The sequence below is a fragment of the Scyliorhinus canicula genome, chromosome 13 (assembly GCF_902713615.1).
Source record: "Scyliorhinus canicula chromosome 13, sScyCan1.1, whole genome shotgun sequence".
NCBI classification, from domain to species: domain Eukaryota; kingdom Metazoa; phylum Chordata; class Chondrichthyes; order Carcharhiniformes; family Scyliorhinidae; genus Scyliorhinus; species Scyliorhinus canicula.
In genome coordinates this window covers 71,996,786-72,014,087 of record NC_052158.1, presented here as the reverse complement: position 1 = coordinate 72,014,087, position 17,302 = coordinate 71,996,786, and the positions used below count along the sequence as shown (strand labels likewise).

At 46.1% G+C, this 17,302-nt stretch overlaps 1 protein-coding gene across 2 annotated transcripts in view; it reads right to left on the bottom strand.

Annotated features, from left to right (window-relative positions):
* Positions 1–17,302, bottom strand: part of LOC119976128 (rho guanine nucleotide exchange factor 4-like) — a 75,759-nt gene that overhangs the window by 29,215 nt on the left and 29,242 nt on the right. For both annotated transcript variants that reach the window (XM_038816315.1, XM_038816314.1), the window contains exon 4: positions 12,900–13,079. In XM_038816315.1, the coding sequence (XP_038672243.1) occupies positions 12,900–13,079 (180 nt within the window). The remainder of the gene's footprint in view (positions 1–12,899; positions 13,080–17,302) is intronic.

Below are 17,302 nucleotides of genomic sequence, written 5' to 3'. Positions count from 1 at the left end.
GATTCACTGAAGTTTTTAGGAAATCTACCTTACTTCCCTGGTCTGGCCGACATGTGACTCCAGACCTACAGCAAAGCAGTTGACCATTAATTTCTCTCTGAAATGACCTTGCAAGCCACTCGGTTCAAGAGTAATTAGGGATGGGCAACAAATGTTGACTCTCACATCCCATGAAAGGAAAACCAGCTCTTACATTATATTTATGGCGATAGTTAATTCCAATAATCTATTTTTTCCTCTTTTAATCAACTTTTTGGTGGCTTTTCATTGATTTCTAAAATGCCCCCAATTCTCAGACTTCCTACTATTCTTTGCAACATTATGATTGGATTGGATTGGATTTGTTTATTGTCACGTGTACCGAGGTACAGTGAAAAGTATTTTTCTGCAAGCAGCTCAACAGATCATTCAGTACATGGGAAGAAAAGGGAATTGAACAGAATTCAAGAAAATACATGAGAATACATAATAGGGCAACACAAGATATACAATGTAACTACATAAGCATTGGCATCGGATGAGTAATAATGTTAGCTTTAGAATTAATTTTTAAAAGGTTAGAACGAGTATAAATAAAGTTAAAAGTGGATCTGTTGGGGAGAGCCTGCAGAGAGTCGCCTCGCTCCGGCGCCATCATCTGGCCAGTTAATGAGCCACTTAATTTAATACTTTCCTTAACTTCCTTAATAAGCCACCGGTGGATCTTTCTCACCGAGTTTTTAGTTTGCAATAGAATATATTTTTGTTGAAAATTTTAAATTGCTTATTTAAATGCTTCCCATTGCTTATTTACCATCATACCTTTAAGTCTTCTAATCCAATAAGTCTTAGACAGCTCTTCCCCATACCTATTTTTAAGTTTGTTTCAGTTTAAGATTCTTCTTTGTAATTGGACTACGTTGCTTTAAAACCTAATATGGGATTCAGCTATATTATGATCACTATTTTCCAGTGCATCTTTTACTAAGGCATTATTAATTCCAGTCTCATTATACAATACTGGATCTAAAATAACTTTAGCCCATGATTTTTTATAATGTATTATTTTAGGAAGCGATCACAAAAGCATTATGCAAACTCATCCCAGACAATCTTTGTAAATTTGATTGGTCCAGTCTGCATTACGATTAGTCCCCACAATCATTACAATTTGTTGGTGGGACCAGAAATGCTCTCCCAAGGTCAATGGAATATTGCTGCCTCTCTGAGTTTTCCGTCCTGCCCTTGATGATTCCTGTCACAGGCTGGACCAGAAAATTCCAGCCACCACCTTAGTCACAAACTCCAATAACTATTTGTTCAATACTCCATCCCAATTACTCTTAAGGGGTTTATAAACTACTCCCATTGGTGTCTTTTGACACTTGCTATTCCTAATGTCCATCCAAACTGAATTTCTGAGCCAAGATTGTTTCACACGAATATTTTTATGTCATCTGTTATTATCATTACCATTGTTATCAGGTCTATCCTTCCTCTTTTTCCATCCAGTCTGTCTTTTCAAAATGTTGTGTACTCTGGAATATTTATTTCCCAACCTCGGTCACCTTGTAACCATGGTGGGGATTTTCCTGACCCACCCACTGCCAGGACTTTCCGGAAAGTCAATGGATTTTTTGCTGGAGAGCCACATTCCCCACCGCCAGCCAAGACACAATGGGGCTTGAAAATCCCAGCACATGTCTTCAGATTGCAGATTAAACTGAAAGCATTCATTCCTATTTGGATATCAAGTTCTGGGTATCTTCCTGCAGCCACTTTGCATATTCAGATAGTGACTTCAATGTTATTTTTTTACTACCAATCCCTGCATGGACCTTACTCTCAGATGCACTATTAGCGTTAAACTCTCTATCCCTTCCAAATCGATGTACTTTTCTATTGCCTCAACATTTATCTATGGAGTTCTAAATCTCTCCAACAGAATTCTTCTCCAGCTCTCTCTCTCTCTGTTAGACGAACGGTCATTTTCCACTACTCTGACCACATTTGCTGATGCAATCTTGTGTTTGTACGCTCTGTCCCTTCCTGTCATACTCCAGATACCATTACCGGTAATGCGACCCACACTATTACCTTGTCTTTTGACTTTAGTTTTCCAAATGACCCCCTTACCTCCTCACGTGAACCCTCCCCTTCCCCCACCACTGCCCTATTATTTAGTTTAAGGTCCTTTCTACAGCCCTGGCTGTAAAACCTGCCAGCACACTAGTCTAGTCACAGTTCAGCTGAAGGCTATTCCAATGGTACAGCTCCCTCTTCCCTAGTACTGGTGCCGATGTCCTGTGAATCGAAATTTAATTCTCCCCCATCATACTTCGAGCCACGCATTTAAATCTCTAATCTGATTTACCCTGCGCCAATTTACTTGTGACTCAGGTAGTAATCAAGAGATTATTTATTATCTTTGAGGTTCTGCTTTTAAATTTAACCCCGAGCTGCTCATATTCCCTCAGCAGAACCTCTTTCCTAGTTTTACCAAAGTTGTTGGTACCTACATGGACCACGACCACTCAATTCTCCCACTCCCATTGCAAGTTCCTCTCTAGCCCAGGCCAGATATCCCGAACTCTGGCACCGGGCAGACAACACAGCTGTCTGGAGACCTGCTCTCAGCTTCACAAAGCTGTGTCTATCCCCCTGATTATACAGTAAGAGGTCTTACAACATCAGGTTAAAGTCCAACAGGTTTGTTTGGAATCACTAGCGTTCGGAGCGCAGCTCCTTTATCAGGTGATTATATAGTCTGCAACTATCATGACTTTCCGAGTAACTCCCCCTACTTAAATGGCCTCCTGTACCATGGTGCCATGGTCAGTTTGCTTTCATTCGGATTGTCTGCAAGAACCTTGAACCTGTTGAATAATTGCACAGGCGGAGGTTCAACCGCATATGCCCTCTGGGTCCTCCTAACAGCCTCGCTTGTAATCAAACCCTCCTGTTACTGGCCAAATTGGCAGACCCTGTCCTAGATGGTGTGACTTCCTCAACTCTCCTACCTTATGTGCCCTATGCCCATTTGCTTCTGTTTCAAGTGGCAATAGAGATCATTAACTTTGAGGTTCTGCTTTTTAATTTAACCCCTAGCTGCTCAAATACCCTCAATAAAACCTCTTGTGTAGTTCTACCTTTTGTCATCAATAGCCACACAAACCAAGGCAACTCAATCTTTCCCCTCTCACTTCAAATTGGTCTCCAGCCAGATATGTCCTTAACCTTGGCTGTAGAGGGGTACACAGCCTGTGGTGGCAAGTATACCAGTGCACTTGTGGGCTCAACCCGTGATCCAAAATTTGATGTCTCAGCTTTCACTGCATTGCATGCAGTCCTCACCTGGAATCGGAGTGCTTCAATGGAAGCTCACACAAGGCTTGCTGCCCATCTTAGCTCAGACTGCTGCCATGATATCTGCTGATTACAGTGCGCACAGGATGTCACAGTGGTCCAGTCATCTGAGGTGCTGAGGTGTTATCCAAGGGGCATGGCAGTGGCTTCATGGAGCACAAGCTCACTGTTCTCTCTCAGGAAGACCATTTGTCCTCCTAACAAAGTAGTCAGCCATTGTTCTCGCTATAGCCTTGTTAGTTAGCCTCAACCCAGACTGCAGCAGTCCATGCCAAGATGGGACAGTCGCAGACAACTATTGTTGGGTTTGAACTGCTTGACCACATGCTCCAAGTCCATCTTCAGCTTCCTCCGCTGAGAGTCAGCAATCTTCCAGCAACCATGCTGCCATCACAGGGGTAGCACCATATGGAGAAGCAAAGGCAGACAGAAGATAAGCACTCAATGAATGTGCAAGGGTTATTAGTTGACTTTTGTGTGCAATATCGAATGATTTCATTCATAAATGCAACTTGGCGTGCTTATTTTGATTATTTTTTATTTATTTGTTTACAGATGTGGGTGTCACTGCCCAGGCCAGCATTGATTGTCCATTGCTAATTGTCCTCGAGAAGGTGGTGGTGAGCTACATTCTTGAACCGCTGCAGTCCCTGTGGTGTAGATACGCCCACAGTGCTGTTAAGGAAGGAGTTCGAGGATGTTGATCCAGCAACAATGAAGAAACAGTGATACAGGACGGTGTGTGGCTTGGAGGCAAACTTTCTGATGGTGGTACTCCCATATATCTGCTGTCCTTGTCCTTCAAGATTGTAGAGGTTGCAGGTTTGGATGGCGCTGACAAGGGAGTCTTGGTGAGTTGCTGCTGCATATCTTGTATACACGACACGCTGCTGTCACTGAGTGTAATGGAGAAGGGAGTGAATGTTTAAGAAAGTGGACTGGGTGCCAATCAAGTGTATTGTTTGTCCTGGATAGTGTTGAGATTCTACTGTTGGAGCTGCACTCATGCAGGAAATTGGAGAGTTTTCCATTTCACTCCTGTCTTGTACTTTGTAGATGATGGACAGGCTTTGGGGAGTCAGGAGGTGAGTTACTTGCCACAGGATTCCCAGTTGCTGGCCAACTTAGCCACAATATTCATGTGACTGGTCTAATTTGGTTTCTGGTCAATGCTAACCTCAGGATGTTGACAGTGGGGCATTCGGTGATGGTAATGCCATTGAATGTCAAATGGTTGGATTCCCTCTTTTTGGAGCTTCCCTGGCACTTGTCTGACACTGACGTTACTTGCCACTGATCAGCCCAAGCCTGAATTTTGTCCAGCCGTTGCTGGATGCAATTGCATTTTTGCTTTGTGGTCAAATAGATGCTGAGTAGGGGCGGCACGGTGGCGCAGTGTTAGCACTACTGCCTCATGGTGTCGAGGACCTGGGTTCGATCCTGGCCCTAGGTCACTGCCCATCTGGAGTTTGCACATTCTCCCCGTGTTTGCCGGGGTCTCAGCCCCAAAACCCAAAGATGTGCAAGGTAGGTGGATTGGCCACGCTAAATTGCCCCGTAATTGGAAAAAAATATTTGGGTACTCCGAATTTATATTTAATAAATGGATGCTGATTGTCTGACAAAGAGAAGGTAGGGTGTGGGAGTAGTGGGAATTTGGGGGAAAATGGGCCTTTATGTTGCAATTAATGATATTGCACTTGGATGAGTTCTTCATAAGTGCTTCGTAATATAAAAAAGCCCTCAAACTGCCGGTTTATAACACCATGGGGTAATGATGTGGTGATGCCGGCGTTGGACTGGGGTAAGCACAGTAAGAAGTCTTACAACACCAGGTTAAAGTCCAACATGTTCGTTTCAAACACTAGCTATTGGAGCACTGCTCCTTCCTCAGTGCTCCAAAGGAGCAGCCCTCCGAAAGCTAGTGTTTGAAACGAACATGTTGGACTTTAACCTGGTGTTGTAAGACTTCTTACCATGGGGTAAAGAATAGCAAGGGCTGGCAATGTACTAAGTTAAGAAACTTCTCATCTCAGTCAAAAATGACTGTCCCCTTTTCCTGTGACTATGTGACTCAGGGTTCACTGATCATTGTTGGGTAGGGTGGAGTGGAAGTGTTATTTATGTCGGTTATTGTAGTTTTTCCAAGTGCTTTAAAAACAGATTCAAGTGACATGCGTGACATCATCGGCTACTTTGTGGGCTTTTCACCCTGGTCTAATACTAACTTTTGTATGATGAAGATCTTTTTAACAAACCTCTCTGATATCATAGATTTATTATAGAATCCCTGCAGTAGAGAAGGAGGCCATTCGGCCCATCAACTTACCACCGACCCTCTGAAAATGCACCCCACCTAGTCCCAATCCTCAGCCCTATCCTCATAACCTTAACCCCACCTAACCTTTGGATACCTAGCAGCAATTTAGCATGGCCAATCCACCTTAACCTCCACATCTTTGAACTGTGGGAGGAAACTGGAGCACCTGGTGGAAACTCAAGCATACACGAGGAGAACATGCAAACTCCACCCGTGGTTGGAATCATAACCAGATCCGTGGCGCTGTGAGGCAGCAGTGCTAACCTCTGTGCCATCATGCCGGCCATAACATTAATGTTGCTTTGAATCCATGTGCATCGGCAATCTATTTATTTTGTACTATTTGTCTAAAGATACAACAGGAAGACTCCTCCTTACTGAGAGTATTACCCTCCCCAGTCACCATCTCCACCATAAATGCCCATCTCATCATGATGACTTCCTTATGCTCTGGGACTCTAGCCATGTCCGTGGCTTCCTCCTCCATGGCAGTGATCATTTGACGGCAGGGGATTGTTTCACCATTCTGGATTTTCTAACAGTCAGTACGAGTCTGTTTCTCCTGCACAGTGAGAAAGAGAGCGAGTGTTGTCCTCAAGATCCAATACAAGTTGCTGCAATTCATTAAAAGCTGCATGTTTCAGTGAGTGAAATGCCTCCATCACACTGGCTCAGAATTGGACATGCATGCCTCTCCCATGTTCAGGGGTAGCATGGCCCCAGACAACCCACTGGAGGGTGGTTAACCAGAGGCCTTGCCTGAACATTTAAGGTCATCGAATCTCTTCTGACACTGGATCGAATTTCTGTGTTGCACACACCTTCTGCTGATCATGTCAGCTATCTCCATCCAGGCCTTCTGAGTCTGGATGGGTGCTTTCTTCATGCCACCCTCGGGGATGAGGAACACTTTCCCTCAAGGCCTCCAGAAGGTCCGCATCAGCGAATCGAGGTGCTGACCTTTGGCTCTTCTGAAACATTCCAGTTTGTTCACAACATAGCTTCTTCTGAGCAGAATTAGAGCACTCAAGCAGTAGTCATAGTAATGGCTGCCTTGGGCTGTTAAAATCAGAACCCCACTTCCTGTTTCCACGGTTGCTAAATGGCCACCAAACTCATTTCCATGCTAATTAGCGATGCCTGTGTTAAACCCAAAGCTGAGGACTAATTCCCCCAGGGGTGGGTTCGGGATCTGGAACATCTGTTTCTCATCTCCGTAGTGAAGTTCTTACCGCTATGTCCTCCTCAGGACTTAATTTCCCTTTGTATTGTCGGCAAACATGGATGTATTCTAGTGCAGGCATGATGGACCAAATGGCCTCCTTCTGTGCTATAACAATTCTGCGATTACACTTGGTCCCTTCATCGAATTCATTAATGTCGATCATAAATAGCCAAAGCAACAACATTGACCCTTGCAGAACCCCACGTGTAAACAGCCTGCCCACTTGAAATTGGTCTGCTAATTCCTGCAGCTGGATTTTCCCTCTGGGCCGGGATTTGAGACGGAGACTGAGCAGAATTTTGTATCACTGAAATGCATACCAACTCCCATCTTCATCCCGTTCCCGGGTCATTTCCCTGGAGGTGGTATGTCAGGGGCTGACAACGAGGGTACTAGCTCGCAAGCACTGAGTATCCAATTGACGCAATTAAAGGACTATTAAGACCTGTTAACAGGGTTGAACTGGGATCTTCCAATCAGGATCCATGTTCCAGTTGATGGCGGGAAACTGTTCATCTGCTTTAAGACGGCTTTGAGCGACAATCCTGGCTATTCAAGATTCCAGGCAAGCTTCGAGGCCCTCATTGTCTGCTGAGATGCTGGGACCAAGTATCTATAATTACCCAGTACTGTTCTCCCTCATAAAACAAGATTGACTCTTCCTACTAACAAGTGATTCACTCAGTGGTTTATTACACTTTCTCAATATCGATTTCAACATTTTCCTGATGACTGGTATTAGGCTAACTGGCCTATCCAGTTTTCTGTCGTTCCCTTTTTTTGGATAATCATGCTACATTTTCTACCTTTCAATCCACTGGGACTATTCCAGAATATAGGCATCTTTCACTCCCATTAGACCCCAGGTGAACCATTATTTCTGATATCTTTGTTGTGTCTTCGAGTCTTAAGGCACACATACAAATTACGAGTACTCAGCCACTCGGCCCTTGAGCCTACTCCAGCAGGAGATCATGGCTGATCTGATTGTAACCTAAACTCCGCATCCCTGACAACCCCCCGATAACCTTTCATCCCCTTGTTAATTAAGAATCTATGTAACTCTGCCTTAGAAATATTGAAAGACTCTGATTCCACTTCCTTTTGATGAAGGGAGTTACAAGACTCACCACCTTCAGAGAGAAAATGGGCTGGATTCTCAGTTTCAGCGGCTAAGTGCCGGCTGAAACGAAGATTTCACGGGCATTTTACGATGCCAAAATCGGCGGTGATCCCTCATCAATTCCGGGAGGGGGCTAGCAGCGGCACCAGGTGAAACCCCCGGCTCCCGCGCCGAAAACGGCAGGAGGATGGCCGCGCATGCGCATGGTGACAACCTGCAGCGTTTGCGCCATACAACTTGGTGCCAGCCTTACGCGGACCCGACCCACCATCCGTGACCCAACAGGCCATCCGCGGCCACCTTGTGGCCAACCCCCACCAATGCCCCCAGCCCTCGCGGAAGCTCCTCCGGCCAGCAGCACGGATCCCAGCAGGGTTCCCGACCGCTCAGACCACAAGTCAACAACACAGTCAAGAACGCGCCCATGGGAGCATCATGGGAGGACCTGCCGATGGCATGCCAACGCCGATACAACTGCGTACGGCGCATGACGCGATGATGACATTTTGGAGGGGGCGGAGACTTGCAAATTGGTGTCAAACTGTGCTGGCCCCGATTTGGGCATCGGAGTAGATTCCCCGCCCAATCCCGGAATACGATATCGCCGTCGGGCAAAGGAGAATCCCACCCCATATTTCTCCTCATCTCGGTCTTAAACGGGCGACCCTTTATCTTTCAATAATGCCCCTTGTTCTAGATGCTCCACAAGAGGAAATGTCCACTCCACATCCACCCTGCCGATACCTCTCAGGATTTTAGTGGTTTTGATCAAGTTGCCTCTTGCTGTTTCAAACTCAAATGGATATAAACTTAACCTTTCCTCATAAAACAACCTGCCTATTCTTGGTATTTGTCCAATGAATGTAAATATCACCAGAATCCCAGAGGCTGCTCTTTCATTTGAGAGCTAAGTGGTAATTATTTTAACCTCAGGGTCACCACATCTCAAGCGAGGGGTAAGGTTAAAAGAAGATGGGGCCTTAATGAGTAACTTCAGCCGGCACAGGAATTGAACTCATGCTGTTTGCATTCCTCCACATCACGAATACGCCATCCAGCCAACTGAGCCTGGTTAGCTCAACTGGCTAGGTGGCAGGTTCATAATGTCGAGCATGAAGATTAGATTGCATTCAGGGAAGCTCTTTGATTTCTCCAGAGTGTGTGCCTCCACCAAAGTCACAGAAGCATCAATCAGAGAGCTTGTATGTGAAGATGACTGCACCCAAATGCCCCAACAAGATATCCAGACTGTGCCAAACAAATTATTTTTCTTCTTTTTTAAATTTAGAGTATCCAATTTTTTTTTCCAATTAAGGGGCAATTTGGCGAGGCCAATCCATCTACCCTGCACATCTTTGGGTTGTGGGGGTGAAACCCACGCAAACACTGGGAGAATGTGCAAACTCCGCACGGACAGTGATCCAGAGCCGGGATCGAACCTAGGACCTCGGTGACGTGAGGCAGCAGTGTTTATCACTGCGCCACTGTGCTGACAATTTGCCAAACATATTCTTGACTACCACCAAAAACATTGCTCCCCAAATCAGTAACTCCAAGAAAAATCACCAGGCACTTGCTATGAACCATTAATGGCGCCAGCGTCTAGATTGTAGTAAATTTCTGATAGCGGCAACTCAAGATTGGGCATCTGTGAGTTGTACTCAGCCAAAATCTGTAATCTCATGGCCCGCATATCCCCCACTCCACAATTATCACCAAGACAGGGATTAACCATGATTGAAAGAGGAGTGCAGGGGGCCATGCCAGGAGCAGCACCAGGCAAACCTAAAAATGAGATGTCAATCTGGTGAAGCTACAATACAGGACTATTTGTATGCCAAGCAACATAAACAGCAAATGACAAACAGAGCTAAGTGAACCCACAACCAACAGATCAGATCTAAGTTCTGCAGTATTGCCACATCCAGCCGTGATTAGTGTTAGACAATTAGACAACTCACCGGAAGAGGAGGCTCCACAAATATCCCCATCCTCAATGGTGGAGGAGTCCAGTACATCAGTGCAAAAGATAAGGCTGAAGCATTCGCAACAATCTTCAGCCAGAAGTGCCGAGTGGATGATCCATCTTGGCCACCGCCTGATGTCCTCAGCATCACAGATGTCAGTTTTCAGCCAATTCGATTCACCCCACATGATATCAAGAAATGGCTGAAGGCACTGGAGACTGCAAAGGGTATGGGTCCTGACAATATTTCGGCAACAGTAATGAAGACTTGTGCTCCAGAACTTGCCGTGCTCCTAGACAAACTGTTACAGTACAGCTACAACATTGGCATCTACTCAGGAATCTGGAAAATAATGACTTGGACATGAGAAACGGCAAATTCAACCCGGCCAATTGCCAACCCAACAGTCTACCTTCGATCATCAGTAAAGTGATGGAAGGGTCATCAACAGCACAATCAAGCAGCATTTACCCAGCAATAACCTGTCACAGATGCTCAGTTTAGGTTTTGCCAGGGTCGCGCAGCTCATGACTTCATTACAGCCTTGGTTCAAACATGGACAAAAGAGATGAACCACAGAGGTGAGGTGAGAGTGACTGCCCTTAACATCAAGGCAACACTTGCCTGAGTAGGGCATCAGCTATTCCAAGCCAAACTGGAGTCAATGGGAATCAGGGGGAAAACCCTCCACTGGTTGGAGTCATACCTGGCACAAATAAAGATAGTTGACGCTGTTGGAGGTCAATCATCCCAGCTCCAGGACATCACTGCAGGAAATCCTCAGGCCCAACTATCTTCAGCTGCTTCATCAATGGCCTTCCGTCCATTATAAGGTCAGAAATGGGGATGTTCACTGATGAATGCACAATCTTCAGCACCTTTCACGACTCCTCAGATAATGAATCAAGACCTGGACAATATCCAGGCTTGGCCTAACAAGTGGCAAGTTACATTTGCGCAAGACAAGTTCATCTAACCATCGCCCTTTAACATTCGACATTGACTGGAAAGTGAAATGGATGAGCCATATAAATACTGTGGCTATAAGAACAGGTCAAAGGCTAGGAATCTTGCGGTGAGTAACTCGCCTCCTGACCTCCCAAAGCCTGTCCACCATCTACAAGGCACAAGCCAGGAGTGTAATGGAATACTATCCACATGCCCGTTGAGTCCAGCTCCGCCACAGTCGGGGGGGGGGGGGGGGGGGGGGGGGGGAGGTGTTCTGCCCCCCAACAAACGGAGGATTGGTGCATTTTTTGCACCCCTTTTTCTGGCATAAACGGCACTGTTCCCACACCAGCATCAGCACTTAAGCCTTCAAATCGGAGAATCCAGCCCTACATCTTTCATCGTGCTGGATTGACCAACATGGAAGGGGCAGCAGGGTAGCATGGTGGTTAGCATAAATGCTTCACAGCTCCAGGGTCCCAGGTTCGATTCTCGGCTGGGTCACTGTCTGTGTGGAGTCTGCACGTCCTCCCCCTGTGTGCGTGGGTTTCCTCCGGGTGCTCCGGTTTCCTCCCACAGTCCAAAGATGTGCGGGTTAGGTGGATTGGCCATGCTAAATTGCCCGTAGTGTCCTAATAAAAGTAAGGTTAAGGGGGGGGGGTTGTTCGGTTACGGGTATAGGGTGGATACGTGGGTTTGAGTAGGGTGATCATGGCTCGGCACAACATTGAGGGCCGAAGGGCCTGTTCTGTGCTGTACTGTTCTATGTTCTATGTTCTATGGAGACAATCCATGGTCTCCCTTCAGCAGCCGGCAGGAGGGGTCGGAGAATCCCGCCCCTCATCTCAGACTACAAGCCATGTCTAATGCTATAGGGAGAATTAATCTCTCTCTTAAAGTGTGGGGCATTTCTCTTTAGCTACTGGGTAAGCTACGATGCAAGAGGCTAATTGTGCTTTGTCATTTCTGCTAAGGATTTCAGCTGAGATTTAATTTCTCGTTGCATCCTTTGAAATAAAATTCAAGAGATTTGTCCTTGAATCTGCCAGGCTTAATTTTCAAAGGTCCTTGAAATTTTGAAGGCTTTAAACTCTCATTTGCCAGTACTTCCTCCGTGTAACATATGTGGGCTTTGCATCCTGATTTGCATTGACACAATTAACAAAACCATACCTCATGAAATCATCTTTAAATTGCTTTGTTCCCGATTTTCTCAGGAGTCTGTTCACCAAAGGCCGTGGAGCTCTGAACACAGCTCACACCAGCACTGCTTTGTCCTGCCATGGTCTCTCCTGAGCAGCTCACTCCAGCAGATTCAGTTGTGAGATGCTGACCTGTTTGTGTCTCTGGCCCTCTCTTCCTTATAACAAAGCAAACCACTTTCAGTTTTCACAGTTCTGTTGCCTTGCTTGCTCGCAGCTAGAAAATGGAGGAATCTCTTCTCCATGATTTTGTGCGTGACCTGCTCTCTGCCCCTGCTTCTAGTGGGAAGATTGCATCGTTTGCATTTAAAAGCCGGTGGGGGCTGGCATTCTCAATTTAAAAGCTGGTGGTTTCCGGCATTCATAATTTAAAAGCCGGTTGTGGCCGTTGGGCGCTTCTCCCACGACGGGAATGCCGCGACTGATTGCTTCTCGACCCTCCTGACATCCCACCAGTGACTCACCCAGGAGTCATGACCTGCAGTTTGAAAAACCCTGACTTAAATCACTCAAGTCTTCCTTCCAGACCTTCCCTTTTGTTCTCTTCTCCCATCCACCGTTTTCCTATCTCTGTGTTTGCCAATCATTTGTTACATCTATACTTTATGCCAGTTCTGACAAAAGAGCGACCTGAAATGTTAACTTTGTTCCTGTCTCCACAGAAGCGGCTGAGTGTTTCCAACACTTACCCTCAGCGGCCATCTTTGGGGACCCCCGACCTATGAGCATTTTACACTTGCCAAACAAAATGGTATAGCTCACCACTCACATTATCAAGAAAACAGGAGCCAAACTCACTCAAGTGTGGTTTGCTTGCCCTGTAAGTCCACTCCAGACAATTAAGCAATTTCTTATGTGTTTTGTAAATATCCACGATGTTTGAAAAGAGCGTATCCATTCGGGCATGCGGAAACAAGTCCTTTGTTTTCTGACACTGTTTGTAGTAACCCTAGTGGGAGGGAGAAACAAAAGAAACAATTGTTTAACTGAGATTCCAGGCAGCAGGAACACTTATTGCACGAACGGTAGTAACGGTGCGAAAATTAAATAACTTCACTTTTTCTGTGGTAAAATTGGTCCCCCTATTTCCCGTGGCACATTGTAAATGTGGACATGAGCTTTGTGACGCTTTCCAAATAAAAAAATAAAACTAGATAGTGCATGTACAACATGTGATCACACGCAGTCAGAGGTGCAGATTAGAAAGCTACCCATTCAAATCGCACTTCAATTGGTTTAAGACCATAAGACATAGGAAGAAGCAGAATTAGGCCACTCGGCCTATTGAGTCTGTTCCACCATTCAATCATGGCTGATATTTTTCTCATCCCCATCCTCCTGCCTTCTCCCCATAACCCCTGATCTCCTTATTAATCAAGAACCTATTTATCTCTGTCTTAAAGATGATGTGTTAGGCAGGTTGGTTCATGTGGACTGCACTTGATGCAGAGGAGTTAGAAACAGACGTCTAACACTGGAGAAGATCCAACACGGTTTTATTCAACTATAGAACTGCTATACATATTCAGCTGTGGGTCAACACTATACTGATCTGACTGGTGACCTTGTAGTAGCCCGACCAGACTTACTAGCTACCGCATGGTGTTTGCACTTGCTAGCTCGTGGACTCTGACTGTCTCAGTAGTTGGGTCCCGAGAGAGCGGGAAACCTAGTGCCCTCTGGCTTTATAGTGGTAGTGGCCTCTCTGGTGATTGGCTGTACGGTGTTGTATGCTTACTGGTCATCCTATGTGTCAATCACTGCCTGTCTGCATCTCATTATATACATGAGTGGATATTATGACAAAAGACACTCAGTGATTTGGCCTCCACAGTCTTCTACGGCAAAGAGTTCCACAGATTCACCACAGTCTGGCTGAAGAAATTCCTCCTCATCTCTGTTTTAAAGGATCATCCCTTTAGTCTGAGATTGTGCCCTCTGATTCTAGTTTTACCGACCAGTAGAAACCTTGGGCGCGATTCTCCGCCCCACACGCCGGGTGGGAGAATAGCAGGAGGGCCTCCCGACATTTTTCACACCCTCCCGCTATTCTCTCCCCCCCCACGTCATGAATCTCCGCTCGCCGCTTTTTACAGCGAGCGGCGATTCTCCAAGGCCGATGGGCCGAGCGGCCGGGCCTTCACGCCGGTTTCAACATGGCAGCAAACACACCTGCTTGCTGCCATCGTGAAACGGGCGCCAGATGCCCATTTGGGGCATCTGGGGGCCCGATTGGCATGGCCATAACACGGCCGTGCAAAGGGGGGCACGGACACACTATTTTCCCTCCGCCACCCCGCAAGATCAAGCCGCCACGTCTTGCAGGGCGTTGTCCAACCTGCGCATGCGCGGCTGACGTCACCGTGCGCATCAGCCGGCGTGACGCTTGGCGTGCGGCCTTGACAACCGTCATCAAGGCCGCGCCGGCGTGACGCCCAGGGCCCCGCTCCTAGCCCCGCCCGGGGGGGAGAATCGGGTCCCGGAAGTGGGCGCGGAGGCTGCCGTGGGTAATGGCCTGTCCCGCGGCAGCCTTTACGATTCTCCGCATTTGCGGAGAATCTCGCCCATCCTCTCCTCGCCCACACTATCCAGGCCTCGCAGTATCCTATAGGTTTCAATAAGATTCCCCTTCATCCTTCTAAACTCCAACGAGTACAGACCCAGTTTCCTCAACCGTTCCTCATACGGCAAGATCCTCATTCCAGGGATCATTCTTGTGAACCTCCTCTGGATCCTTTCCAAGACCAGCACATCCTTCCTCAGGTATTGGGCCCAAAACTGCTCACAATACTCCAAATGGGGTCTGACCAGAGCCTTATACAGCCTCAGAAGTACATCTCTGCTCTTGCATTCTAGCCCTCTTGACATGAATGCAAACATTGCATTTGCCTTCCTAACTGTCGACTGAACTTGCACGTTAACTTTAAGAGAATCGTGAACAAGGACTCCCAAGTCCCTTTGTGCTTCTGACTTCCTGAGCATTTCCCCATTTAGAAAATAATCTATGCTCCATTCCTCCTTCCAAAGTGCATAACCTCACACTTTTCCACATTGTATTTCATTTGCCACTTCACTGCCCACCCTCCTAGCCTGTCCAGGTTCTTCTGCAGTCCCCTTGCTTCCTCAATACTACCTGTCCCTCTACATATCTTTGTATCATCTGCAAACTTAGCAACAGTGCCTTCAGTTCCTTCTTCCAGATCATTAATGTACATTGTGAAAAGTTGTGGTCCCAGCATCGACCCCTGAGGCACACCACTAGTCACCGGCTGCCATCCTGAAAGCCATATTTTCAACGCTTAATTCACCACTCCAAACAAACAACACCCCTGGTATTTCATAACTAGAGAGGCACCTGCTAAATAAACAGCCAATTGCGCAAATTGCTAGATAAAACCAGCAGGGTCCTGGTCATCAGGGTCAGCACATTAACATGGAATCACTGATAAATGGCACAGTCCCCACTCTCTGCCTTCTGCCAGTCAGCCAATCCTCTATCCATGCCGGGATCTTACCCTTAACACCATGGGCTCTTAACTTATTTAACAGTCTCCTATGTAGAACCTTGTCAAAGGTCTTCTGGAAATCTAAATAAATCACATCCACTGGTTCTCCTTTGTCTAACTTCCTTATTATCTCCTCAAGGAACTCTAACAGATTGGTCAGACATGATCTGCCCTTGACAAAACCATGCTAACTGAGTCCTATTTTATCATCCACTTCCAAGAACTCCGCGATCTCATCTTTAATAATGGACTCTAAAATCTTACCAATGACCAAAGTCAGGCTAACCGGCCTATAATTTCTCTTGCTTCCTTCTTAAACAGCAGCGTTACATTAGCCATTTTCCAGTCCACTGCGACTCTCCCTGCCTCCAGTGATTCCTGAAAGATCACCACCAATGCCTCCACAATGTCCTCACCTATCTCCTTTAGAACCTTGGGGTATAGTCCATCCGGTCCAGGTGATTTATCCACTTTCAGACCTTTCAGTTTCCCTAGAACCTTCTCGTTTGTGATGGCCACTACACTCACCTCTGCCCCATGATTCTCCTGGAGCTCTGGCATCCCATTGGGGAAGACTGATGCAAAGTAACTATTCAGTACTTCTGCCATTTCTTTGTTTCCTATTATTACTTCTCCAGCCTCATTTTCCAGTGCCCAATGTCTATTTTTGCCTCTCTCTTACCTTTTATATTGAGAAAACATCTTCCTATCTTCTTTTATATTATTAGCTAGCTTACACTCAGTTTATCTTCTCCCCCATTATTGCCTTTTTAGCTGTCCCCCTGCTTGCTTTTAAAGGCTTCCCAATCCTCTGGCTTCGCACTAATCTTTTTGCTTTGGATGCCATAGATGCCTCGTCCTCTTAGCACGTTTCCTCCTCCTTGGGATAAATTTCTGTTGTGCCTCTCTAATAACCCCAAACAACGCCTGCCATTGCTGTTCCACTGTCTTCTCTGCTAGGCTCCCCTTCTAATCGACTCAAGTCAGCTCCTCCCTCATGTCTTTGTAGTTACCCTTATTTAATTGTAACACCATTACGTCTGATTCTAGCTTCTCCCTCTCAAAGTGCAGGGTAAATTCTATCATATTGATTTCACTTCCGCCTAAGGGTTCCTTCACCTTAAGTTCTCTAATCAAGTCTGCCTCATTACACATCACCAAATCTAGAACTGCCTGTGCCCTAGCAGGCTGTCACAAGCTGCTCCAAAAAAACATCTCTTAGACATTCCACAAATTCCTTTTCTTGGGATCCACTACCAATCTGATTTTCCCAGTCCACTTGCATATTGAAGTCCCCTATGATTATTGTAATATTGCCTTTTTTTATATGTCTTCTTTTTCCTGATTTATTTTCTGCCCCACATTTTGACTATTGCGAGGGGGCCTGTACATAACTCCCATCAGGGTCTTTTTACCTCTGCGATTCCTCAACTCAACCCACAGAGATTCTATGCCTTCTGATCCTATATCACTTCTTGCTATCGATTTAACTTCATTCCTCACTAACAATGCAACACCGCCCCCTCTGCCCATCTGATTCCCTTGCAGTCATGTCTCTGTGATACCCATAACATCGTACCGGCCAATTTCAATGTGCACAACAAGCTCATTTTCCTTGTTCGCTGTACTGCACGCATTTAGGTACAACACCCTCAGTCCTGAATTG